At 49.2% G+C, this 27,459-nt stretch overlaps 1 protein-coding gene and 1 long non-coding RNA gene across 6 annotated transcripts in view; one reads left to right on the plus strand and one right to left on the minus strand.

The window, feature by feature from the left end:
- Positions 1-27,459, plus strand: part of EFR3B (EFR3 homolog B) — an 89,717-nt gene that overhangs the window by 48,738 nt on the left and 13,520 nt on the right. The window contains exons 4-13 of one of the 3 annotated variants that reach the window (XM_038560948.1): positions 994-1,144; positions 15,647-15,768; positions 20,292-20,441; positions 21,700-21,834; positions 22,302-22,380; positions 23,524-23,659; positions 23,946-24,107; positions 24,812-24,923; positions 25,310-25,361; positions 27,066-27,238. In XM_038560948.1, coding sequence (XP_038416876.1) covers positions 994-1,144; positions 15,647-15,768; positions 20,292-20,441; positions 21,700-21,834; positions 22,302-22,380; positions 23,524-23,659; positions 23,946-24,107; positions 24,812-24,923; positions 25,310-25,361; positions 27,066-27,238 — 1,272 coding nt within the window. The remainder of the gene's footprint in view (positions 1-993; positions 1,145-15,646; positions 15,769-20,291; positions 20,442-21,699; positions 21,835-22,301; positions 22,381-23,523; positions 23,660-23,945; positions 24,108-24,811; positions 24,924-25,309; positions 25,362-27,065; positions 27,239-27,459) is intronic. The other 2 variants (XM_038560949.1, XM_038560950.1) reach the window with 2 other exon arrangements.
- Positions 19,256-24,720, minus strand: LOC119877154. 3 transcript variants are annotated; one of them, XR_005372220.1, is made up of 5 exons: positions 24,558-24,710; positions 23,539-23,838; positions 23,123-23,221; positions 22,306-22,538; positions 20,258-22,041 (listed from the first exon to the last, which is right to left on the minus strand). It is a non-coding gene; the product is annotated as an uncharacterized LOC119877154 (long non-coding RNA). The 3 variants fall into 3 exon arrangements; XR_005372218.1 differs by having other exon boundaries at positions 23,539-24,720; XR_005372219.1 differs by lacking the exons at positions 20,258-22,041; positions 22,306-22,538 and adding an exon at positions 19,256-19,313 and having other exon boundaries at positions 23,539-24,704.

Genomic DNA, 27,459 nt, shown 5'->3' on the forward strand with positions numbered 1-27,459 from the left:
GTTTAGCTTGAAATATAAAGAAGTTTTTATTTGGTTGTCAAAAAATAGGATGACCTGACTTATCTCAGAAGCCATTCATCATTGGGCACTGCGTATTTCTGGTTTCCAGAGGTATTCACTCAGGTTCTAGACTTTAGAGGGAATAAGTAAGTCAGTAAGGACTTAGAATCCTCCTCATTAGGAAAAAAGATAATTTTGTTCCGTGTGTATTTTACTCTGTGAGGTACAGATGCTCCCGAGGTATGGTATGCATCGCCTAAATATCATACTGCCTGCCATCAACCATATGTGTGATGATCATAGGACTTCTGAGGTCTTCAAATGCAATACCTGCAGATTTTATATTTCTTAAACTTTGCAGTTGACTGGTCTTCAAGCCCATCTCAGATTCTTCAAACGTCCTTCCTAGAGCTCTTCTCTTCCTCCCCCTGGAACCATCACCCTTCGGTGGAACTCTTTGGGATGTCCTGTATGATTTTCTTGTAGCATTTCTTATTTTCCCTTTACAGGAGATATCTTTGTGTTTATCTTGTCCATCTAACTTGAGGCTCCTTGACTTAAAGGGCTTCCTCTTTCCTTACATCCCTGCACTAAGACAGAGTTTCTCCTGTGGGTGCTCAACAAACACTTCCTGACCTCAGATCAAGGAATTCTTTGATCTCATTGGGTTTGGGTTCAGAATTTGCTCTTCCAGGCATCAATCCTTTCTGCTTATGTCTATTAATGAAATGGGACACTTCGTCTGTCCTTCATCTGTAGAATGAGGGACTAGGGGGGAGCTGGTCTCCAAGCTCCCTTCCAGCTCTGGTTCCTTCTGATTCTTGGTGCTGGACTGGAGTAGGCACTAGTTGGAATGGCTATTCAGACATTGGCAGCCTATTGGAAGAGCCTCAGTACCCAGATTCTGGCCATATGGTCACTATGCTGATCGTCCCAGTCATGCAACGAGGGTGGAATGAGCATGAGACCCAGTGATGGTATTGCTTTCCCCAGGTACGTGTGCATCGCCATGGAGGCACTGGACCAGTTGCTCATGGCCTGCCACTGCCAGAGCATCAACCTCTTTGTAGAGAGTTTCCTCAAGATGGTGGCCAAACTGCTGGAATCAGAGAAGCCCAACCTACAGATCCTTGGCACCAATTCGGTAAGGAGCTGCCCAGGGGCTTGGGAGTGGGGAGGTTGGGGTGGGCATGGAGGATGTCTGGTTCAGCCTTGCTCTATTCCATTCCTATTTGGTCCCTGACCCTAAGTACCACTCACCTCTTATCTTAGTGCCCCTCTTTGTGTGAATAAAGGGCTATTTAGTTTTTTTAATTTAAATAAATATATAATAAATAAAACAAATGTTAAAAAAAACCGGATAACTATAGTAAAGCATATGATTCAGAGGTTTTTAATATGTTCACAAGGTTGCACAACTACCACCACGATCTACTGAATTTATCTTTTTAGACTGGTGATCTTCAAACTTTTTTTAGTAAAGATTTTTCCCTTAAATAATTTTATTTTTTATTTATTTTTATTTATTTTTATTTATTTTTATTTATTTTTATTTTTATTTATGATAGTCACAGAGAGAGAGAGAGAGAGGCAGAGACACAGGCAGAGGGAGAAGCAGGCTCCATGCACCGGGAGCCCGACGTGGGATTCCATCCCAGGTCTCCAGGATCCCGCCCTGGGCCAAAGGCAGGCGCCAAACCGCTGCGCCACTCAGGGATCCCCCCTTAAATAATTTTAAGTGGGGGCCCCAGTGGATATAAAAATAGATGGAAAGGGAGCCATTCCTTTGAGGGCAGGGGATGGCCCATGCCCTCACAGCTCGGCCCCAGGCTCCATGAGGCATACTTTGAAAGCTGTCCAGCTTGTGCCTCTTTCAAAGAAGCACAGGAAAGAGCCATCAGATTAGTGGAAAGATCATGGGGAAGCAGGAAACGGTGTTTCTGGCTTAGTTCTGCCCTTGCCCAGCTGGCTAACCTTGAGTGGGCTATCTTTTATGGACCAGTCTTTTTATCCATACTGTGAGCTGACTGAACTTGGTCCAAGCTTTGCAATGCTCTGTAATGCTGGTCTCTGTACAAGTGGTTACTGTCATGAGAGGTTATGGTTTGAGGAGAGAAGAGTTATCAAATGTGTCAAGAACTCCCCGTTTCATATTTATCTACATATACCTGAATATCCTGCTGGCTTTCTTCAGTGTCTTTTTTTTTTTTTTTTAAGATTTTATTTATTTATTCATGAGAGAGACACAGAAAAACAGGCAGAGACATAGGCCGAAGGAGAAGCAGGTTCCCTGCGGGGACCCGCCCGATGTGGGACTTGATTCCAGGACTCCGGGATCACTACCCAAGTTGAAGGCAGATGCTCAACCGCTGAGCCACCCAGGCACCCACCTTCAGTGTCTCACCATCTAACTGTTCCATCCCCTTCAGGGCATTGCTTTCAGCTCCAGGCCTTCAAGCAGCTCAGTGTTAAAAGCCCTGATACGCAACGATTTTACAGATCTCACAAAAGAAAAGTTAAACGTTTGCCCTCTTAACCTTCCGGCCTGAGTTTTCTGAATTTTTATTGCAAGGATCACAACTGCTTTCTTGTTCCACAGAAGTTGATTTAACCAGAAGATAGTCTTTAAATTTAATTTTAAGGACCCCAAGTAGCAACTATTCCCTTCCTTTTCTCTCTCCTTAAGCCAGCTGCCTTTGACAAATTACATACATATACAGTAGCTGAGGGTGAAGCCCTGTGTCAGGTTGCCCTGGCAACAGCTCCAGATACTGTTTCATTTATCCTGTTTAAGAAAACTATAGCCTAGGAGAGAACATCTGAATGGAAAATAAACCAGTCATCATGCATCCAGAGGGCCTCTCCCGCCGAGGGACACGGAAGCCAGAGCTATCTTTCCCCACAGCAAGTCCTGGCCCGGGGTAGGGGTTTTGTTAGCTCCAGCCTTGCAGATTCCTAGATTCCCCATCACAGCCAATCACTGCCTCAGCAACAGTGAGTCAGCTAATGATTCCTGTACTGCACACAATGAAGGTTATATAAGGACAGGTGATTATGAGTAAGGTAAATCAAATAAATGCAATAGATTCAAAGCCCAGCTTTGGAGGCAGCTTTTGCTAGTGGCGCCCCTGAAACAGATGCTCTTTCGAGCTCACAAAGCCTGGGACCTCCACAGGCCTCCCCTAGGACAGTGTTCTTTTGCTCCTCATCATCTTAGAACTGTCAGCATGCTAACACTTGATGTAGTCCTAGAGGGTCTAGCCTCAGAGTTTCAACAGGTTTTCATGGGGGCTTTGAGGTCTCCTGGGAGGAGGACTAGAAGGATCCTGTGTGGAAGTTTGCAACTTTCATTTGGATAAAGGGTTTTGCTGCTAGGAAATTAACAGAAAGACACAGAAGGAGGGAGAAAGAGAAAGAAAGAGAAAAGGAATTTTCCCATTGATGCTAGTAGCAGATCTGGGGACCCCTGACACCCTGCAGGGAACACCCTGTGCAGGGTTCCTCCCTCCTTCCCTCCCTTCCTTCCTTCATCCCTCATAGAAATTCATCCAGGTTGTATTTGATCACCAGCAGGATGACATTGTGCTGAGACTTGCCACAAAATCCAAATTTGCTAATACCACTCCTGCACGCTGCATGCAGTAAAGTGTAATTTTTAGAAATTTCTGTGATACTTTCAAGCCCTTAATGAGAATATCTGAATTTTGGAGGATGATAAGTGACCAGGGAAATCTGGAGAAAATGGGGAGCCAGAGCCAGCTAAGCTCACTTTGCTTTTTCCAGGATTTACATTTGCATACCTGCCTCATTGCCTGATGAGTACAATCCTAGGGGAGGCCTGTGGAGGTCCCAGACTTTGTGTCTCAGGGACAGTAAAGTGATCATGTGTCCTGACCTTTTGAAATCACTCTCTAATGATAAACTGAAAATACTAAGTCTGAAAATGCCAAGGTCCCCCATATGACCAATCCAGTATATTAGCCTAATGTATACAAACAGTAAACTCTTAAGAAGATTCCTGGATTACAGTTTGCACTTTTGTCCCTACATCACAACCTATACAAAAATTAACTCAACATAGACCAAAGACCTAAATGTAAGAGCTGAAACTATAGACGCACTAAAAGAAACTAGAGGGTTATGTTTTCACGATCTAGGATTTGGCAATGGGTTCTTGGATACAACATCAAAAGCAGAAGCAACAAAGAAAAAATAGACAAATGAACTTCATCAAATTTTCTGCATCCATGGACACTGTCAAGAAAGTGAAAAGACAGGGGATCCCTGGGTGGCGCAGCGGTTTGGCGCCTGCCTTCAGCCCAGGGCGCGATCCTGGAGACCCGGGATCGAATCCCACGTCGGGCTCCCTGCATGGAGACTGCTTCTCCCTCTGCCTATGTCTCTGCCTCTCTCTCTCTGTGTGACTATCATAGTAAAATAAAATAAAATAAAATATTAAAAAAAAAAGAAAGTGAAAAGACAACCACAGAACGGGAGGAAATATTTACAAATCATGTATCTGATAAGGGTCCAACAACCGGAATGTATGATAAATTCTTACAACTAAACAACAGAAAAACAACCCAATTAAAAACAAAATGGTCCAGGATTTGAATAGACATTTCTCCAAAGGAGATCCACAAATGGCCAAGATACACATGAAAAGATGCTCAACGTCACTAATCATGAGGGAAATACAAGCCAAAACTGCAGTGAGATACCATCTCCCAGCCACTGGGATGGCTATAAAATTTTTAAAAACCAAAAAACTGGGATCCATGGGTGGCTCAGCGGTTTGGCGCCTACCTTTGGCCCAGGGCCCGATCCTGGAGTCCCGGGATCGAGTCCCACGTCAGGCTCCCGGCATGGAGCTTGCTTCTCCCTCCTCCTGTGTCTCTGCCTCTCTCTCTCTCTCTCTCTCTGTCTATCATAAATAAATCTTTAAAAAAAACAAAAAACAAAAAACTATAAATGACAAGTGTTGGCAAGAATGTGTAGAAATTGAAACCCTCATACATTGCTAGTGGAAATGTAAAATGGCATAGGCACTGTGGAAAGCAGTTTAGTGGTTCCTCAAAGTTAAGCAGATAGAATTACCACATGACTCAGCAATCCTTCCTAGGGATCTACCCCAAAGAACCGAAAACAGGTACTCAAACAAATTCTTGGACACAGATGTTCCCAGAAACACTCTTGCCATAGCCAGAAGATGGAAACAACCCAAAAGATCACAGTGTGTGATTCCGTTTAGATGAGATGTCCAATCTAGGTAAATCCACAGATACAGAAAGCAGAGTAGTGAGTTCCCAGGTCTGGGGAAGTGGGGAGCGGGGGTGACTTCTTCGTGGGTACTGAGGTTCCTCTGGGGATGATGAAATGCTTTTGCTGCAAAATGTGAATGTACTAAATGGTACTGAATTGTGCACTTTAAGAGGGTTAACTTTAGGGTGTCTGGGTGGCTCCGTAAAGCATCTGTCTTTGGCTCTGTCCTGGGACAGAGCCCCGAGTCGGGCTCCCTACTTAGAGGGGAGCCTGCTTCTCCCTCTCCCTTTACTGCTTCCCCTGCTTGTGCTTGCTCTGTCTGTGTCAAATAAATAAAATCTCTTTTTTCTTTTAAAAAAAAAGTTAACTTTAGGTTTTGTAAATTTTACCTAAAATTTTTTAAACCGTAGTTTCAGTCCTAAGCAGCCCAAGGTCAATGGCACAGAGGCCTTCGTGTTTTAGGTGACAACTGAGGTGCGGCATGGCAGGGTGGCTTCCTTCCTCCAGCAGGAGGGATGCAGGCTCCTGCAGGCGCCCCAGCCCTCTGCCTCCAGGAAAGCAGATTTCCCGGCTGGGACTTGCCTGTGTCCTGTCCTTCCCGTCCTGTCCTCGCCGGCCCCTTCCAGACCTCACCTCCAGGATGCCTTCCTTTCTTTCCAGAGTTCACCTGCCACTGGTCCTCCCTTTCTTTGACCCCCTCCTGGACCTGCTGGGAGCCATCCGCTCTCCACCTGCCCTCACCTCCCGGTCCTGTGGCCACACTGCCCTCCCCACCTGAATGGCCGGGTTCAGAGAAGTGTATCCAAAAACCACAAAATGTGTGGGTCGGGGCCTCTGCAAATACATGTTTCACAATTTTATTCAGGCTTTCAGCGTGGCTCGTTGGTCCATTTTTTGGTCACTGCCTGCACTCACCCTCTCAGTGGTCTCTTCGAAAACCTTCTATTTTTCTCTCCAAACTCCCTCCCCATAGTGGCTTCCTCTGTGTCAGAGGTGGCCTTGCCTTCTCCTATCCAAAGAAAATAGGTGAGGTTCCCTCATCTTCCTCTCCAGAAGACTCCCATCTGGTCAGGAGCCTTCCTCCTCTCTCTCTCTCTCTCTCTCTCTCTCTTGTCCCTCCAGGTCTCTATCGCATCCCTTCTCTGGTCCCTTCCCTCAGTGGACAAGTAAATCCAAGTCTCTTCCAGTATAAACATAAACAAAGTCAATAAACAAACTCACAGGGAAAAAAATACGCTTTGCATAACAACAAAATACCTTCAGCTCACCTGACAAAATGAACAATTGTTCCCTAATATTCTTTTCAGATTGAGTGCCCAAAATTTCCCTAAGAGTCCCTAAATTGTCTTGTGTTGCAATTGGTCAAATCCAAATTCAGTAAGGATGATGCATTCACTTTGTTTCTCTGCCTCTTGGCCTGTTGCCAGCCCTCTCCTGCCCACCTTTGCTCTTCACGACACTGACTTTTTGGAGAGACCAGGTCATTTGCTCTGCGGAATGGCCCCGCATTCTGGGTTTGTCTGGTTAATTGCTTGTGGCACCATTTCTTTTGCTCTTCTGTCGCCTATACTTCTTGCAAACTGCAATTACGACAGACCACAAATGTCTGAGATCTCACTTTTTTCATGGATGCCATCCTGGGTTAGGGCGGTGTTCACCAGTTCTCTCCTTATTAAAAGCACGTTTTCGTCTTTGCCAGTAGAAATCAGTGGGAACCAGGCAAGTAATCCATTCCCCACTCGTCTTTCAGCTGCTGTGCCTTTAATGGCATATCTCCCTGTTGACTGAACCTTCTTGGGGCTCTCTTAACCTCCTGGCCCTATTGCCAAGCTCTTCCCACTTGGTTTATGCTCCTTAGTTCCTGTGGTTGGCTAAACGGTCCCCCCAAGGATATCCACATTCCAATCCCTGGGATCCATGAATGTTACCTTAAATGACAAAAGGGACTTTGCAGATATGATCAGGTTTTGGATCTTGAGATAGAGAGATTCTCCTGGATTATCCAGGTGGGTCCGGTGGAATCACAGGGATGCTTATAGACGGGGAGGCGGGAGGGTCAGAGTCCAGAAGGTGAATGATGATGGAAGCAGAGGGAAAGAGAAAGATTTGAAATACTACTCTGCTGGCCTTGAAGATGGAAGAAAGGGGGCTGTGAGCCAAAGGACATAGGTGGTAGCTTCTGGAAGCTAAAAAGGCAAGGAGATGCTCCCCTGGAGCCTCCAGAAGGCATACAGCCTTGCAGACCTGTTTTAGATTTCTGATCTCCAGAACCGTAAGATAATACATTTGTATTGTTTTATGCCACTAAATTGTGGTGATTTATTGCAGCAGCAATCGGAAATGAACATAGTTTCCTGCAATGATTCTCTTCCTCTACATGCCCCTAAATGTCTGTGGTCTCCACAGTTGGTGCCTTCATCTTCTCCCTCTTTGTACTCCCCCTGGACGATTCATCAGCTCTTGCGGTTTTGACTGTCAACTATTGACTCAAAATGCTCCCCCACCCAACACCAGTGCAGGAACCGCTGCTGGAAACCCACATGCCAGAAGTGGGCTCCTTGCAGGCGGATCAAATCAGAGTTGTGAGGCCAGGTGTACCGCTTAGGTCACAGGGGTCAGCACCAGCACACCACGGGGATTCTAGAGCAGGGGCGGCTGGGGCTTTCCTGGGTCTGTGTCTACCGGGCTGGTATGTGGGGCTGCTCGGGGCTGGAGGGATCACCCTCTCTAGTGGCAAGGACCAGGCTTTCCTGAGAGACCCTGAAACCATGTCAGCTTTGCAACGAATCTCGCAAAACGGAAGGTCTAGGGAATGACCGTGCCTCAGCTGGCATTGGCAGGACATGATCACATCACAGTGGAACTGTTTCTCTGGAAGTTGCTATCAACAAGAGCAGCTGGAGGACGGGGCAGGGGGTGTTACAGTCCAACCCATGCGGTTTGCAGGATCTGCTTCCCAGCTAGGATCTATCTCAGCAAAGCTGAGAAGTGGTTCCCATTTCTCCTGGCAGAGGTAAACACAGCGAGGCGGCCTGCAGTCCTAGATCTAGGGGAAAGTTGGGGTTCTCTCCATGCTCAACATTGTAGACTGCGGTTCTGTCGTTGATGGCAGGAAGTCGTGTGGCTCAGAATGCTCATCCGTACGAGAGAGAAAGGCTAACTCCTGCTTGGAGACTCTCAGCACAGAAGTGAGGCCAACCAGCTCAGCTTCCATTTTTCCCCTCCCCGGGGAGAGCTGTTTTTACAATGTCAATATTTGGAGATCACTTTCCTTTTATTAACTCAGGCCCTAGTAACCCTCAGTATTCATATAACTGTGGCTCCCTCCTGCCTGTACCGAAGGTGGCTGATCCGCTCCAGCAAGCCTGGCACCCTTTGTTGGGTATAAAGGACTGAAACTTTGATCTTGAAAGGGTGGCCCTAGCAGTGCCTGGGGCCTTTGAAGTGTCACATGTCACTGTCACATGTCACAAATCTTCAGTTTGTTGCTATGGAGACCTTCATCATTACTATATCTTAAAAAACTGAAACCAAAAACAAACCCAGTTTTATTATTTCACAACCTTATTCATTAGGCAAGTAGCATTTTAACAAGAGCCAATTTGTAAAGTATGAATTCGCAATAAAGGGAGCGAAGCAGACAGGAAGTCCCTGCTGTATTGTGCATTTTAAAAAATAGTGACTGGCCACACAGGTAAATGCACTCAGTAGGAGTCCAGGGGTTGTTCCTAGCAAGCCAAAAATGCCATGGGGTGGGGGGTGGGGGGTGGATGAGGCTGCAGCTGTCACCTGGGATGGGCTGGTCATGCAGATACGCTTTATAAGTGAAGGAGGTGGGATTCAGAAATGCAGTCTGGCTCCAGACCCCTTCTTATAACAGTAACACTAAACTGTCTCTCTTACAAGGAACGGAGGCCTTACTCACTATGAAACTGGAGTGTTCTAACCCCATGTCTGGAAGGTCTTGATGGACTTCCACAGTGGGTGTGGAGCCTTGACCTGGGCCCCCCTGAAGCACCCCGATTTGACCCTCTGAATCACGATCACCAAAGATTCCTGTCAACCTCTAGAAGCCTCAGGAGCAGCTTGGAATGGGCTCTCTGGGAGGTGTCCCTGGGGGACTCCACAGGCCAATGCTCCCTGGCCAGGCCATTGTTGCTGGTATGTCTGGGGAGTCATACTTTCGGACTCGAGGGAGGGAAGCTCCTTCTATCAAGCTATCACACCAAGGGTTCCTAGGGATGCTCAGATATCCTGATAACAAAATGTTACCTATTTTGCATGACCCATAATGTAATAAACAGGGCACATACTCTCTGTATGGGAGATTCAGAATAGGGTTAAGCGCAGTCTTATCATCAGACCTCCTAACAGAGCAGGAGTCCTGGCAAATATGGGAATAGAATAGTTGACAGCCAAAGCCTCAAATGGTTGCACCCCCTGCCCCGAGGCTGTTCTGGGCCCCAGAAATGGAGCCAAGGCCCCTGTCACCTATCCAATCCTTGGTTTAACTCTGAACCACTTCAATTCAAAAGAGGTGGTCTTCAAAGGAGATGGCCATCTAGCCAGCCTTGCTGACCTTCATGTCCTTTTCTACATTTTCTAGCATCCTGCATAAGCCTGGACTGGGAACATCTCTAGAGCTACTGGTCCTGCTTGCCAGTAAAGGGACAAAGGACATAGGGTCTGCAACCCCTGCCCCAGAACCTCCTGTGCAAAAGTTGGCTGGGAGATGGCGCTTCAGAATGCAAATACCTGGACCCTACTCCCCAGGTAGTCTAGTTCACCAGGCCTGGGGTGGCTCAGAAGTCTGCATTTTCCACAAGCTCCCTCATGTCATTCCAATGCACATTAAAATTTAAAACCCACTGGTGGAGGGCAAAGAGCACCAGAGTATCAGAATTTCCAAGTTTGAGGCCCGACTCTATCTGTCACCACTGGATGACCCAAAATAATTCACTTGCTCCCTCAATTTCCTTATCTTCACAATGGGAACAACAGAGATCCTGCAAAAACTTGCCAGTTTGCCAAAAATTACATTAGGTGACGCATATTTTGGTAGGCTGAAAAATAGGCCCCCCAAAAGTTATCCATGTGCCCGTCTCTGGAACCTGTGAACATCACTTTATATGGAAACAGGGTCTCTGCAGATGTGATTAAGCTAAGGATCATGAAATGGGGAGATTATCCTGGATGAGTCCAATGCAGTCACAATAGTCTGATAAGAGGTAGTCAAAAGGAGATTTGATGCAGAGGAGATAGCGTGAAGGCAAAGGCTGGTGTGGTGCAGCCTCAGGGAACTAATAGGATGTGTGAGCTGCAGGTGCCATAGAAATATTTAATGTTGCTATAACTTAGAATATGGGTGTTAGCTGCTTCTGCGTTTCGCTGCCTTCCACTTTCAGCAGTCAAGATGGGCTGGGCTTTGTGTGGCTCCACCTGATACAATTCCTTTCTATAAACAGCTTTTCCTAGGACCCATGCCTTTTGAATATTTTGAGGACTTCCAACAGAAGAAGGTATGAGTTAAACCAAGGCAAACAAGCTTCACTACAAACATATTTGAAATTTGTTTTTTTGGTCAGGTGGGATGAGAAAGCACAAACAAGCAGAGTCACAGATGTGTAAAGACCAGACCACTATTTGTTGAGTGGTGTCTTGAATGTATTTGTACGCTGCCCCAGCATGCGCTCCACTCAATGATCGTGTGGTGCCGAATCCTGTAGGAATCATAAAAAGTTTAAGCCTCGGGGCACCTGGGTGGCTCAGTCAATTAAGCTTCCAACTCTTGATTTTGACTCAGGTCCTGATCTCATGGTCGTGGGATCAAGCCCTGCATCAGGCTCAGCACTGGGCCTGGAGCCTGCTTAAGATTCTCTCTTCCTGGGGATCCCTGGGTGGCTCAGCGGTTTAGTGCCTGCCTTCAGCCCAGGGCATGATCCCGGAGTCCCGGGAGTCCCACATCAGGCTCCCTGCATGGAGCTTGCTTCTCCCTCTGCCTGTGTCTCTGTCTCTGTCTCTCTCTCTCTCTCTCTCTCTCTCTGTGTCTCTTATAAATAAATAAAATCTTTAAAAAAAAAAAGATTCTCTCTTCCTCTCCCTCTGCCCCTCCCCTACCTCTTGATAAAAAAGCTTAAGTCTCTTAGAAATAAGAACCTTACTAATATTGAAACTTGGATTCATGGAGCTCCTGTTATTTCAGGAACCTGGGGAGCTTTTCTTAATTATCTCTACTTTATTCACATTCCTAGGAGATGATGTATGCATTTTAAAGAGAAGAAAACCAGTGTTCCACTAATTTGTCCCTGGCCTTGCAGTGATGGCTGCTGGCTATCCCATAGTCTCACCCTCTTGCCCCTCTGTGCTGTGCTCTGTCCCACCCTATTGCACTAAATGATTTCAGTCCCTGAATGGTGCCTCAGGGTTCGTGGCCATCACCCTCCATCCTCCCTGCCCTCCACTGCAGTCATCACTCCCACCCTCAGTTTAGGGTGGCTAAAACTATTTTCCTTCTCTCCACACCCCCAGGCATTTGAGGTGTGTTGCCTGCCTGGTCCATGCTTCCCACCTGCGTTCCTCTGATTGCCTAGCCAGTCCTGTGTTGGTGACATGAAAAGGATGAGGGTCATGCTGCCTGGTCCTAGAGCTGATGGACCAGACCATAACTGGCAACTGGCACCATGGTCACCACAGCACTGTTTCCTGAGTACCTCCCCTGTGCCAGGCACTGTGCTAGTCACTCTGCTTCAGCATCCCCTCCCGCCCCATTTAATCCCAGTGACTGCCCCGTGACATAGGTCCTAGTGTCCCTATTCACAGATGAGGAGACCATGGCTCAGAAGTTGCCCAGCTGGTCCATAGTCACACAGATGACAAGAGGCAGAGCAAGGAGGTGCCATCCAACTGTGACTACAGTAGTGTAGAGGGGACCATTGTCCATTTAAATGGAAGAACTCTGATTGAGCTGAGAAGACTCAGACCGAATTTTCCAGGGAAGAAAAGTGCAGAAGAATGAAAACCCAGGAACACAGTCAGACAAGAAAAATCAGGGCGGTTTCCTGTGCTTAGCAGGAGGGGCTGGCCCCACTGGCATAGATTCAGAAGAAACTAGAAAAAGGCCACCCCTGGTTGTAGAAAAAGAATCCCCATGGATGTGTTCTATCCCGCTTTACCAGAGTGGCTGTCATGGAATTTTTGGTTTTTAAAAATTGATTGTAATCTTAATTCTAACCTTACAGCCAGTGGGTACTAGTCAAAAATACTTAGCAGCCTGGGCAGCGTGGGGAATGGCCAGTCTCAACAGACACTGGGTGTGAACAAGCGCCCAGGCCATGCCCCTGACCGTCCGCCGGTCCTGCTAATGGCTTCATGGCACTTAGAAGAGGAAAGTCAGGGGACCTGGGTGGCTCAGTGGCTGAGCGTCTGCCTTTGGCTCAGGACGTGATCCCAGGGTCCTGGGATCGAGTTCCGCATCGGGCTCCTTGCGTGGAGCCTGCTTCTCCCTCTGCTGTGTCTCTGCCTCTCTCTCTCTTTGTGTCTCTCATGAATAAATAAAATCTTAAGAAGAAGAAGAAGAGGAAAGTCAAAGTTGAAAGTGCAGGAGAACTTGACGTCATGTTGCACAGAGGTCAGGAATCGGTTCAGAGAAGGGTCCGTGTGGGGAGAGGGGGGCAGTGTGCACAAGCCCGGAGGCCAGGTTGTCTGTCAGTGACTTAGCAGCGATCCACAAATGCAGACTGTCCCATCAAGACTACTGGGACTGTGCTAAAAGGTAAACCCCAGGGCTTCATCCCAGAGTGACTCAGCATGTCTGGGGCTGTTGACGCAAATTTCCGTGGTTCCCAAGCCTCATGACTCCATTGTACATAATCTCTGGAGCACTTAGAGTCATTCTTAAAGATAAAAGAGATGATGTAAAAAAAAAAAAAAAAAAAAAGAGATGATGTGTGTGAAATGCTTAGGGTAGTACCTGACATATATGAGCTTCTGCATGTTCCTCGTTGCTAGCCCCCAGTTCCCCAACCCGAGAACATGAAGTTTGGGCATTCATCCTCCTGATACACATCTGAGTCTACACGGTCAGTAAATGTTAGAGACTAAACTCGTTGACTATTTCTCCATCTTTATTATGGTCTCTTTTTTCAGTCTTGTTTTAATTATTTTAAATGCATATTCTTTTGCATACACTCAGATTGTCTTATTTTAAGCTGCCTCATCATATGTAAGGTACATACAGTATTAAAAAAAATTAAGGGGTGCACTCATGATCCCAGAGTCCTGGGGCTGGGCTTCCTGCTCAGCGGGGAGCCTGCTTCTCCCTCTGCCCTGCTTTCTGCTCATGCATGCGAAATTGCTCTCTCTCCCTCTCTCTCTCAAAGAAATAAATTTTTAAAAAATCTTTTTTAAAAATTAAGAATCTTAGTGAATGATGACTGCAGTATTTATTTTACACGCGGGAAAAACAAACCATAAAAGAAGTTAAATGTCCCACTCAAAAGTCACACTGCCATTGAGAGGTGGATCTGCAGCTGGAACCCCAATAGCTGCCTGTCCACTTTGAGTAGATGGACGCCCTGACCACGCCAGGCTTCTGGGGAGGGGAGTGCAGCCTGGAAACTTCCTGTTGGTGGGTAAGAGCAGCAGTACTCCCAAACTTCACTTTAGCCTGGGTATCAGCCTCCGTCCGTGTTCTAACCTTTTGTGGGCTTAAGACGTTCATATAGCCAAAGGCTGACTTTATAGTTGTTTCTAGAACTCCTGAACTTGTATCTAATCAATGATCTTATGATCACATGAATTACCGTTACGCCTCTTCTCCAGAACCCCATCAATAATGCAAGCAGTGTCCTTTGGATTTATTGCTAATATCAGAAGATTCACTTCCAAATAGATGTATACATTTTAGATGTTAACTTGGAAAGAAAGACCTCCTTATCTGCTTTGTATGTTGAGATTCTATTAGTCAGCAGAAAATAAATATATATTTATTAGTGAAAGAATAATTAATGTTGGTGGAAGTTGCTAATTGGGATCCCTGGGTGGCTCAGCGGTTTAGTGCCTGCCTTCAGCTCAGGGCGTGATCCTGGAGTCCAGGGATGGAGTCCCATGTCGGGCTCCCTGCATGGAGCCTGCTTCTCCCTCTGCCTGTCTCTTCCTCTCTCTCTCTCTCTCTCTCTCTCTCTCATCGATAAACAAAATCTTTAATAAAAAAAAAAAAAAAAAGGAAGTTGCTAATTGTCATACAGAAAAAGTTAACAAATTTTGAATCGTTAGAGAAACAGATTGGCAATTGATAATGAATATCATGAGTGCACTAACTAGATAATTTTTAGAAATAATAGCATATCCTTTTAGAACCAACAAATGTTTACAAAAATTAAATAACAATACAAGATAGAATAATGGAGAATAGATTTTATTATAAGCGTAATCTTTTGAGTTGTTTGCAGTACTAAATTTGTAACATTAAACAAAATAACCTATAAGAATTATACTTAATTTTTAGCTATTTAACTCTACTTAGTCCGTGATTCTTGCTTCTCCGTGGGATTCCATTGAAATTAAGTCCCTATTTAGAATTGCAAATTTGCAGCCGGGTGGCAGAAGGAATTCAGCAGCTGATAATGCTGAGCAAGACTTAACAGCACTGAACCGGCAAACTTTACAACTGTACTCATATTTTAAACAATAAAATGGAATTACATTTTTAGGGGCACCTGGGTGGCTCAGTGGGTTTAGCATCTGCCCTGGGCTAGGGTCATGATCCCAGAGTCCTGGGATTGAGCCCTGGGGCTTCCTACTCAGCGGGGAGCCTGCTTCTGCCTTTCCCCACTGCTTGTGCTCTCTAGCTCTCTCAAATAAATAAATAAAATCTTTTAAAAAACGGATTTACATTTTTAAATTAAATTTCAATTTTGTTCTTGGTTCCCAGAATTCATTCTAAAGTGTTGAGACATGGTTTGATGATGGCTTTGCTTATTTCATTGGACCCCTCACTGCCTCCCAGCCTCTGTGTGTTTGATGCAATTCTGGAAATGGAAGGGGGGCAGAGCTTAAGGGAGTCCCCTCTGTGTCCTCACCCGTTCCATCCTCTGCTCATCTCAGCGGAGAAGGGCTTAAAAGGGCCAGGGGTCCAGTCTGGTGGTGTAGACAGGAAGGAAAAGCAGGATTTGGAACCCACAGAGGTGTGGAGACCAGGTATGCTGTGGGAAGCAGACTAGAGCCAAGTCCTGGAATGCATGGTTCCTGGATGTGTCTGTCCCATGGCTTTTCTAGGGCAGGGGGCCTTGGGATTGCAAGTCCCAGAGCCCAGAGCTTAGAGCCTGAAGGTGAAGAGCACAGTGGGTCACTTCTCACCTGTACTTCTTTCTCTCCTCCCGGGTAGTTTGTGAAATTTGCCAACATCGAAGAGGACACCCCATCCTATCACCGGAGCTATGACTTCTTTGTGTCCCGCTTCAGTGAAATGTGCCACTCCAGCCATGATGACATGGAAATCAAGACTAAGTGAGTGGGGGAAGTGAGGGGGCTCACTCAGCTAACGACAAGGGCATCGAAGGGTCTTACAGAGCTGCCAGAGCAGAGTGCATTGTCTGTCTTCATCAGTGTCTACCTCTGTTCTGACATTGCTGAGGAGGAAAGGAACACCTGGTGGGATGCAGGTGGGCAGGTAGACAGAGCTGGGCTCCCAGCTCCCAGCATGTGCTTTCAAAGGAAAATCTTCTGGGGCACAAAATAGGAACAGATGGAAGGGAATGGTCCTGGGAGCCAAATCTGAGAGTCAGCTACACACATATATACACACATGCACACACCTGTGCTCTTTCGTTTAGAAGTACATGTGTTTATACCCCCCCAGAAACGTACCCACTCACCACTCTCCATCACAATATGTCCCTGCCAATAAAAAGCCCAGGTCTTCACATTGACTGATGTCTGCCGGCACCCTACTTTGTCTCCTCCACACTCTGCCCAGCTCATTCCCCTCCAGCCACACAGGCTGCCTCACTGCCCCATGAACACACCAAAGACATTCCTGCCAAAGGGCCTTTGCACAGTCTGTTCCTGTGCCTGGAAAGCTTTCTCTGGATATTGTCTAGCTCACTTGCTCACCCCCTGCAATCCCTTGCTCAAATCCTTTGCTCAAATAATCCCTTCTCTTGAATATCCTGTACATCTATTCCCTCGCCCTGCTGTTTCCCCCATAGCACAATCCCCTTCAAACATGTTCTGTAACATATTGTTTCTTACTCATTGTCTGCCCAACCCCCACACCAGAATGTAAAGTCTGTGAGGCTAGGAGTCATTGTTTTGTTCACTGCTGCATCTCACCTGCTGCAGTGCTACCTGGGGATCAGTAAACAACTAATAAACAGTTGTTGGGTGAATGAATGAATGAATGAATGCTTTCTTTTTTTTTTTTAAAGACTATATTTCTTTTAAGTAATCTCTGTGCCTAACATGGGGCTCGAACTCACAACCCTGAGATCAACAGTTGAACGCTCTATCAACCGAGCCTGCCAGGTGCCCCAAATGAATGCTTTCAGATAAACATTTTGAGTTACAGAATACAGACTCAAACTTATAAAGTCATTTAACTCACAGTCACACACTTATCAACATAGAAACAAAACTCCTCAAATGACATCACGAAGACATATACGTGAATATATGCCGACAGAAGCTAAGGCGGGATGCACAGCAGCAGACTGATGAGTTACCACTCAGAGGCAAGGAAGCAGTGAGTAGGTTTTTTTCTTTCTTTCTTTTTTTTTTTTAAGATTTTATTTATTTATGAGAGAGAGAGATTGAGAGAGAGAGAGGCAGAGGGAGAAGCAGGCTCCATGCCAGGAGCCCAACGTGAGACTCGATCCCGGGACTCCAGGATTGCGCCCTGGGCCAAAGGCAGGCGCTAAACTGCTGAGCCACCCAGGGATCCCCGTGAGTAGGTATTTTGTGCAAAGTCCTATCATGGGACAGATAAGGTGCAAAATGACTAGAAATCGGCCTCTGCCCACAAAGGGTGTGTGATCAACTCGGGGAGGCTATCTGAAACCAGAGAATATGTTTAAAGGTGACAAAGAAGGAAGGAAGAAGAAGAGGAGAAGAGAAGAGAAGAAGAGAAGAGAAGAGAAGGGAAGGGAAGGGAAGGGAAGGGAAGGGAAGGGAAGGGAAGGGAAGGGAAGGGGAGGGGAGGGGAGGGGAGGGGAGAGGAGAGGAGAGGAGAGGAGAGGAGAGGAGAGGAGAGGAGAGGAGAGGAGAGGAGAGGAGAGGAGAGGAGAGGAGAGGAGAGGAGAGGAGAGGAGAAGAGAAGAGAGAGAAGAGAAGAGAAGAGAGAAGAGAAGAGAAGAGAAGAGAAGAGAAGAGAAGAGAAGAGAAGAGAAGAGAAGAGAAGAGAAGAGAAGAGAAGAGAGAAGAGAAGAGAAGAGAGAAGAGAAGAGAAGAGAAAGGGCAGGAGTTGTCAGAGAAAGGATTGGGGCTGAAGTTGACATGTGGCCAGTTATGCCCATAGGACCCCAATTCTCCAGCGGTTTTTCCAGAACTCAGCCGATGGCTTTTTCCTTCATCACACCAGTATTTCAGAGGGTATTGCCATGTTTTGTGCAACAGTGGGGTCAGGGAACCCTGCATGTCCCGAACAACAGCTTATCACCACAGCTGAGGGTCTGCATTAGCAGAACAGGAAGTGAACCCCTCCATCCCACAGGTGGCCAGTTCCCAAAGCTTGTGAGCCTGTGAAGCACCTCCAGGACAGCTCACCCACCCTGTGAGTGGTTGGGAGCATCCCAGCCTCCACAGCTCCCCATCTCCTAAAATAGTCCCGGTCTGGAAGTGTGCTACCCCATGCCTCCGGCGGGCAGTGGGAGTCCCTGGAGGAAGGAGCCCCTCATCTTGTCCCCAGCATTGGCCCTGCAGTAGCCACCTCACTGCAGACAGGCTGTAAGGAGACAGAAGGGGCTAGAGCAGCTGGGAGCATGTCCAGGAGCAGGTGCTGGGGAAGATGCCAGGTGTGGCTGGAACAGGTGCTGGTCGCTTGGGCAGTGCTTTCAGGAGGGGAGCAGAGGGGAAACACACACACAATCACACATACACAATAGCACACACACAATCACACATACACAGTAGCACATACACAACCACACACACATAATCACTCATATGTGCAATAGCACATGTACAATCACACACACACAGTACACAGTAGGGAAAGGCGCAGAAGCATATTCTGTGTTCTAACAGCTCAGGATGTGCTGCACATCAGGAGGAGGGTGGCTGAGGTTTCCTCCTGGCAACTGGGCAGTGCCATTAGCACCCACAGGCCAACCCTGAAAGGAAGGCCTGCCAGGTGACAGGTGTTTCTAGCATCAGTCATCCTTTTTCTTTCTGTTTCTCTTTTCCACAGCCTCCATGCACCCTTTTTCCCTGAGATCCCCTCTGTTGTTCATTCATAGCCTTGGCAGAGCCCAGAGCCCAGAACAACCCCTGGGACTTGTAAATAAGTGTATGCATGTGTGTGTGTGTGTGTGTGTGTGTGTGTGTGTGTGTGTGTGTGTGTGTATAGAGAGAGAGAGAGAGCATGAGAGAGAGAGAGAGAGAGAGGAATGCACTTTTGGGGGGCACAGGAGAGGCAGAAGGAAGGAGAGGGAGAGAGAGAATCTCAAGCCGACTCCTTGCTGAGCATGGAGCCCGACACAGAGGTCATCTCACAACCCTGAGATCATGACCTGAGCCAAAATCAAGAGTCGGGTGCTTAACCTACTGGGCCCCCCAGGTGCCCCTCCTTTCTCACCTTTTGATTCATTAATTCCACTCATGGCCATGATTTGTAATGTTATAAAGTGTTTTATCTGGTGATGTCCATTATAGCATTATTACAGTAGCAAAAAGTTTGAAACAGGGATCCCTGGGTGGCGCTGCGGTTTAGCGCCTGCCTTTGGCCCAGGGCGCGATCCTGGAGACCCGGGATCGAATCCCACGTCGGGCTCCCGGTGCATGGAGCCTGCTTCTCCCTCTGCCTGTGTCTCTGCCTCTCTCTCTCTCTCTCTGTGTGACTATCATAAATAAATAAAAATTAAAAAAAAAAAGTTTGAAACAAATGACCAACAGGGGACTGGTTGAGAAAGTTCTTATGACAGTACATCATGCATGTTTATGAAGACTTAATAATAATAAGAAAATGCTTATGATAGAATATTATGGGGAGAAAAAGCCAGTACAGGTTCTTAATTCTGTTATGTATTATGCACAGAAGAAAGGAAAGACACTAAAATGCCAATAAAGGCTCTCTTTGAATGGTAATCAGAGGGGTAAATCTTCTTTATACTTTTCTATAATTGGTATGTATTATTTTATAATCAAAAAAAAAGTTGGTTGCAAAAAGAAAAAAAGAGACTTTGGGCTGAAATACACAACCAGTAAAGAGCCTCCCCCCCCCCCCACCCCGCAAGGACCCTTGGTCAGCACAGTGGAACTTGCAGAGGTACAAGAGTGGGGGTGGGGGTGAACGGGGCCTCTTCTGCACTATTACTCGATTTACTGGTTTCGCAGCCAGCTTAGCCCCAGCTGAGACCTCTCTGGCTCAGAGTCTGGCAGCACCATGCTTCTCCATCCAGATCCCCTCCCTGCTGTAACTTACTCATAGCCCTGGATCCTGCTTCATCAGTTCTTGGCAGTACTTTGAGGCCTTGTATCTTGGGAACAAACCCAGCGGGGTACTAAAGAGGAGGAGCCTGGGGCAACTGGCAGCATCAGGGAGAAGCCCGTGTGGTCCCAGGCAAGGGCGCCTGGCAATCTCCAGGATGGGCCAGAGGTCGTGGCTTCCTGGGCTCGCATCCACTAGCACAGGAAGCCAGCCAGCCAGGAGGCTGAGTCACACGACGGGTAGAAGGTGGGCTCCATTCTGCCTTTAGATGGATGAGCGCATCCCCAGTCCCCATGCCATGCTCCTCCCTTGGCCACAGAAGCTGGGCCTTTCAGGGCCTGAGGACTCCATGGCTCCATTTTGCCTTTTTTTTTTTTTTTTCTTACAGAATCAGAATGTCAGGCATCAAAGGTCTGCAAGGGGTGGTAAGGAAGACGGTGAACGATGAATTGCAAGCCAATATCTGGGACCCACAGCACATGGACAAAATTGTCCCATCACTGCTTTTCAATCTGCAGCATGTGGAAGAGGCCGAGAGGTAAGCAGGCAAGGCTGGAGCTTGGGCAGCAGACCGGCTGCCTTTGCCATCCGCTGGGGACCCACACGGCTTGGGCTGCTTGGTAAAGACTAACTAAAAGGCCAGGGATCGTGGTTTTTGTGGCTTGTTCTGCAATAAGCCCAAGGCCGGCTCCCTAGGAGCCTTGGGTCTGGCCTTCTGCCAGCTTGCTGTACCCCCTAGGTCTGTGTCCATCCGGAGGGGAAGACAGTAACTGTGCTGGGCTCCCCGAGCGTAAGTGTGTGCTGGTAAGAACACACAGAACCAAGAATCAGATTATCTCTGTCTCCCCGAAAGCAGCAGGCCAAGTCAACTGGCTCCAGTTACTGAGGACTTTGCCTTCCTCCCTCCCTTCCTAATGGTATTTCAGCCCCTGAAAACCTGCTTGACCAGCCAGCAGCCACTGGACACAAGTTGCAGGTCCTGCGTTTTAATCTGGGGGCCCTCAGACGGGGGATCCAGTCTGTCCCTGCGCCTCGCTCTCCCCGACTGTGAAGCGGGACGCAGGGAAAGGCTGGTGCCGCTGTGCACCTGTGCCCCGCGCTGTCCCGCTGTCGGCGCAGAGCGAGGTCCTCCCGCACTCGACTCGGTGCAGCCTCTGCGGCTGGGGACGGGCGGGGGGAGTAAGTAAGTGCCCCCTGGGGGCCCTTCGAGGAACTGCGCCTCACCGACCAGCTCCGCCCGTGGTCTCCGCGCTCCCGGAGACCTTGAGGCTCCTTCCTCGGTCCAGATCCGGCCCAGCCCCTGACACTTAGGTACCACTGAGTCACACCTGGGCCAACCTCCATGCCTTTCTTTCTTTCTTTTTTCCCTCCTTCTTTTTCCTCTTCCTCCTCTCTCCCACTTACTTATGCCTTCTCTTACTCCGCCTCCCTCTCTTCACACCCCATCTTTTTCTTTCCTGAGCTCCGGGGCATGGAGACACTCTTGGTGCGAGCCTCACCAGGCCCACTATGTGCAGGCTATCTGCCCTTCCCGTGGGGGCACATGTCCTCAAGGCTTTCCAGAAAGAGAACTGGATCCCTTCTCCCGTGATCTTCCTCTACCCTGGGCTTCTTTACCCTGTTTCATCTCCACCAGCCAAGATATCTCCTACATTATCTCGTGCAGCCCACGGAAAATTCCTGCCTGTCTTAGTGCCACCGCTGGCAAGGATGCAGCGTAGAAACGCAGGCTGCACGAAGCCTGCCTCCGGCTTTGCTGGCTGCCCCTTACCCCCACACGCTGCTTGTTTCTATAGCCGCTCGCCCTCGCCCCTCCAAGCACCAGAGAAGGAGAAAGAGAACCCAGCAGAGCTGGCCGAGAGGTGCCTTCGGGAACTGCTGGGCCGGGCTGCCTTTGGCAACATCAAGAATGCCATCAAGCCTGTTCTCATGTGAGTGCCCCCTGCCCCTGGCCGTCAGAGAACTATCTCAGGTGCTGGCATCCTGCTGGCTGACTTGGGGAGAGGGGAAGGAGGTGTCCGGCGGTGGTGCTGTGCCCAGATGGTCCTCTGTGCCTGTGTTCCCTGCACCGTGACAGCAGAAGCTACCCCACAGTGGCCTAGCTCAGTGTTGGGGAGAGGTGCTGGTTAGGAGGCCCCCTGGAACAGAAGGACAGTGCCCAGCTTCACTCCTGAGTCCACAGCTGTGGGACTCTAGTCCTTGTCTTTTCTCCAGCTCCTGCGCCGGGACGGCCCCGGGGTCCCTCATCCCCTTCCCTCAGGGCTACCTATAACCTTCGCTACCTGGGAGCCAAACCAGGGGCTGGGTCTCTCAGGAGGTCCCTCTCCCTCAAGCTTGCCTGTCCTCCCTCAGTCACTTTGCCTTTCACAGCCATCCCCCCATATTTTCTGCCTCACAGCCACCTGGATAACCATTCTCTTTGGGAACCCAAGGTGTTCGCCATCCGTTGCTTTAAAATCATCATGTACTCAATTCAGGTATGGTGGATCCCTCAGTCCAGCTTTCACCCCTGGCCCAGGGCATCTCGGGGTGGTGGGGGTGGCAGGGGGGCAGGACAATGTGCTAAAGGAGAAAGCAGGGTTGCTCTGTGACCTCTTCCAAGCCCCTACGTGTCGAGACATGCCGCTTCATTGATCTAGTTGTGAGGAAGGGCGGGTTTCAGTTTTATTTCTGATCCAGCACAGATCAATACTTTATAAAATACAATTAAGAAGAATTCTTAGGGCATCTGGGTGGCTCAGCCGGTTGAGCATCTGTCTTTGGCTCGGGTTATGATCTCAGGGTCCTGGGATCAAGTTCCACATCATGCTCTCTGCTTGGTGGGGAGCCTGCTTCTCCCTCCCTCTCTTCCCCTCTGAGCTCTCTCCTCACTCTCTCAAATAAATTTTTTAAAAAGTAAAGAATTTGGGGATCTCTGGATGGCTCAGCGCTTTAGTGCCTGCCTTTGGCCCAGGGCGTGGTCCTGGAGTCTCAGAATTGAGTCCCACATCAGGCTCCCTGCATGGAGCCTGCTTCTCTCTCTGCCTATGTCTCTGCCTCTCTCTCTCTCTCTCTCTGTGTCTCATGAATAAATACATAAAATCTTTTAAAAAATAAAATCTTTTTAAAAAATCTTAAAGAATTCTTAGAAAAAGTAAATGAAAACTCATGCAAAATACAAGCCCACAGACCATACCGGGCTTCATCATCAGCATCATCACATTGCTTACTAGTGCTTACCTTCAATTTCTGTACTATCCCAGTGTAATTCGGCTACACTTTGTGCAGCACTGGACTAACCCTGTAGCCTGTGGGGCCCTTATCAGTATGACCTGGGACCTGGGAACAATGAAAAGAAAGACAGTATTTTAAACTAGTTTTTGACTCCCTCGAAGTGGAAGGGCCCAGGACAACTCTGGAAATAGAGGTCGTCACTGGGATGGGGCTCTGCTCCTGTTGGACCAAGGTGGGGGGACACTAAGGAGATGGAATCTGGGTATGTAGGCACCACCTCCCGCGCCCACTGGCCTCAGGACCTCACTCTTGTCCACGCCAGCCTTTGGGTCCCAGTCCAGGGCTGCCCTGGCGCAGAGGCCATGTGGGGGTTGCTGTTTGGGGCCAGCACGTCTTCCTCCCCCCAGCCGCAGCACTCCCACCTGGTTATCCAGCAGCTCCTGAGCCACCTGGATGCCAACAGCCGCAGCGCGGCCACGGTGCGGGCGGGCATCGTGGAGGTCCTGTCGGAAGCTGCCGTCATCGCCGCCACCGGCTCCGTCGGTAAGGGGGCGCTGAGTGACAGCGTGGAGGCCGGGAAGCCTCCCAAAACAAAGCACTGCCCTTAGGGGGAAGCTGCCTCCGCCTTCCAGAAAAGGGCAAGGGAGCGCAGGGAGGTGTCAGAGACGGTTTTCCTCGGAAGAAGTCAACCAGGGCAGGTGTGGGGCAGAGGAAGCCTCTGGCTGGAATGCAAGACAGGGGAGAAGGGGGGGGCGGGGGGGGAGGTGCCAGCCCTGGATTTCGGGTCTTCCCTTCACTCCACACACCCCCCGACCCCGGCTGCGCCCAGGGCCCACTGTGCTGGAGATGTTCAACACTCTGCTGAGGCAGCTGCGGCTCAGCATCGACTACGCCCTGACCGGGAGCTACGACGTGGCTATGAGCCTGGGCACCAAGATCATCAAGGAGCACGAAGAGCGCATGTTCCAGGAGGCGGTCATCAAGACCATAGGTGGGACCGGGGGGCGGGGCCTAGAGGCGGGCGGGGCCCTGGGTGGGCGGGGCCGGGGGCAGCCTCCACCCCCACCGGGACCACGACGCCCCGGCGCTCTAGGAAGGTCGTCCGCTCAAACTGTGTTCCTCGCGGACGTGGGAGAAGATGGAATCAGTCACCGGCGCCCACAGCTCTCGGACTGGCCTGAGCCGGGCCTGAGGGAGAGCACAGGACGGGGTCCGCGGGTTGCTCGGGCTGGCCTCCCAGTCACAGGCTGAGAGCGGCGAGCTCTGCCTGCACCCAAGCCCCGGGTCAGGCGTGTCTGATGCTTCCACCCTAGAGCGACTGGAGGGGAGGAGCGAGGAGGAGAAGCAGGGGAGGGAGGACCGGGAGAAGGCCGTGGACGCGCTCCTGGCTGCGGACCGGCGGGACCGGGCCTCCACCCCTCCAGCGTGCAGGGCTCCTCACTTCAGAGCCTCCCTGCTTAGCACCGCGGGCGCTCCCCTCTCCTTCCCGGAGACACTCGCCACAGCCTGCGGAATGACCGGGGAGGGAGCCGGAGCCCGGGAGTCCCCTGGCGTCGTCTAGGTTTCTCCCTCTGCGTCTTAATTGTCTCCCTAGAGACGCAGCCGGCACTCTGGGCAGCGGTTTGCTCAGGTGAAGGGTGGAGGGCAGACCCCGGCAGCTGGCAGCCTCACCTGGGCCCCATCCCTTTCCCGCAGGCTCCTTTGCCAGCACGTTGCCTACTTATCAGCGCTCCGAGGTGATCCTTTTCATCATGAGCAAGGTCCCCCTGCCTTCCCTGCACCATCCCATGGAGACAGGGAAAACAGGGTAAGCCTACCAGCCTTGCTCCCCTTTCCCCTCTATCGGCCGACATTCCACCCCAGCTTCCCTTCCTGTGTTTTCTCGCTGACTCCTTTCTCCATTTTAACTTTCCTGGTCCTGCCCCCACTTCTCTTCTTCTACTCTCAAATCCCTCAGCAGGCTTTAGTGGGGCCCTTGGGTCCCACAACAATTCCTCAAGCTCCCCTACCAATAGCTACCTCCTACTTTTGAGGCAAGCCAATAATTCTCTGGTCTGCTTCCTGGCCCTGGAAGTCAACTGGAGTCCTGGGTAACAAGCCTCATGGAGAATCTAATCACAAGGGGCCCTGGGCAGGGAAGCATGGGATCTCTGCCCACATCACCATCCTAGTATTTGTGTCTCTGGTCTACAGAGAGAACAGGAACCGGCTGACCCAGATTATGCTGCTGAAATCCCTCCTTCAGGTGAGCCTCTCCTGTCCCCATTCCTGCTCTGCCTCTATGGGAGGCAGCTCCTCCAAGGGACCAAGAGAAGGCTACCATATACAGTGGTTCAGGTTGCACACGGCACAAATATGCCCGGCCTAAAGGGTGAATGAATAGGGGGGTTGAAATCCAACCTGCCTTACACTCTAGCAGTCTGGGTATCCACAGAGCTGGGTCACCCAGAGCAGGCTGGATACTGTTCCTAATGTTCGCAAAGTTTCCTGATAGCCTTGTCAAACATCATCTCTGAATTGGGATGGCATCTTTAGTTCCTGCCTTTTTTCCCCTTCCAAGTACCTCTCCAGGTCCCTTCCACCTGTTGCTCCTCCGCACTTGTTCCCACCTCTGTCCCCTGGCCACTAGCTCTGCCTTCATCAGGGTTTTACATTCCTCTTCTTTACATCATTGCAGCCATCACTGGAGTCCAGATTCATTATCCTCCAATCCAATGCCATCTCCATGATCAACTTGTTAAAATAGTGTAGCTTCCCTAGAGATTTGGAGCTATCAGTCCCAGTGGGGTCCTGGAATCTGTGTATAACAGCCCCTCCCCTACTATTCTTACACACGGCCCCACCTAAGCTCTGGACATCTCACAACTAGATTCTTCTCATGGTTGTCCTTATTTCCATCTGCCCTCACCAGTCACACATACAATCACAAGAAGAATTTTCTAGAAATGCTCCTTTTCAAATAGTAGGTGGCAGTGTACAATTGATGTGCCTTCAGATTTCACACTTCTCAGACTAACGGTGGGAAATCCCCAGTCCCCTTCCCCTCCCCAACTCCCCGTCTCATCCCATAGCCCCAGTCTCTGTTCAGTCACACTGAAACACACACCCCACTCACTCCCATTCACACCTTGTCACCTTGTCACTCCCATACATTCCCTGTCCCGAGTCCACACCGTTCATGTCATTGTGTTTTTATAAAGGCTTTTTATGCGGGCACTGCCCACATCTGGTGACCTCCTTGGTCTGTGTACTCCTGCCATTTCTGCTGAGCTTACTCTCATTACTCTCACTGCATTCAGCTCCTTATCAAGGTGACAGTTTGGGGTACACTCATATCCTTCAGCTGATGTTCACCAATGATGCCACCAGGCTTTGCTAGATCCCCTGGGGCCTACTGAATCATCAAAGGCATTGTTTTGCAATATGAACTTAACAGGAAATATGTTTTGCTGCTTGTGAATGCTTTGACAACATCATATATGATGTGTCTACTGATGCCCGCTGGCTTTAACCAGAAGACCCCCAGTAAGGCTACGTAGAAGAGATGTAACAAAATGGTTGTTTTATGTGTGTGGGTTCTGGTTCTTCAGCCCAACTCTATGCTCTTCCACCATCTCTCCATGTCGTTGTGACTGTCCACGCTCTTAATACAGTATTGTGTTTGTGGTAAGCATTCACTGGCTGCGCTTAGATGGCTGGAACATTAGGTTCAGAGGCTCCTTGGCTCCTGCTCCCCTCTAGCGCTTACCCCTTGCTTGCTTTTAACAACCTAAGACCTGTCTAGGTGGTTGTTGGCATGTTCAAAAAAGTTGCATTAGGCATCCAGGGCCTAGGGTGGAGGACAGAGGACCTGGGTTGGGAGATGTTGAGAGAGATTGGGTGCATGAGAGCCTCCCTACACCAGGAGGGCCAGCATTCCTAAGCATGGCCATTCTGGGTTCCCTTGCAGGTATCCACAGGTTTCCAGTGCAACAACATGATGTCAGCACTGCCCAGCAACTTCCTTGACCGCCTTCTCTCCACCGCCCTCATGGAGGATGCAGAGATCCGCCTCTTTGTTCTAGAGATTCTCATCAGTTTCATCGATCGTCATGGCAACCGCCACAAGTTCTCAACCATCAGGTGAACTTGGGGTCTCCCCTCCAGTTGGTATGTGATGCGGGAGAAGACTCCCGATAGGCCTCACACCCAGGTGAGAGAACAGTTCCCTTATTTGGTGGGAACCAGCAGGAGCTGATCCCGGACATTGACCCTGGGGTCCCATGAGGGAAGGAGAGATGGAGGGGCACCTTTCCCAGGGAGCCTGGGGATGGATTGGACATGGGGGAGACCAAGAGCAGATC

This window comes from Canis lupus, chromosome 17 (genome assembly GCF_011100685.1).
Source record: "Canis lupus familiaris isolate Mischka breed German Shepherd chromosome 17, alternate assembly UU_Cfam_GSD_1.0, whole genome shotgun sequence".
In the NCBI taxonomy this organism is placed as follows: domain Eukaryota; kingdom Metazoa; phylum Chordata; class Mammalia; order Carnivora; family Canidae; genus Canis; species Canis lupus.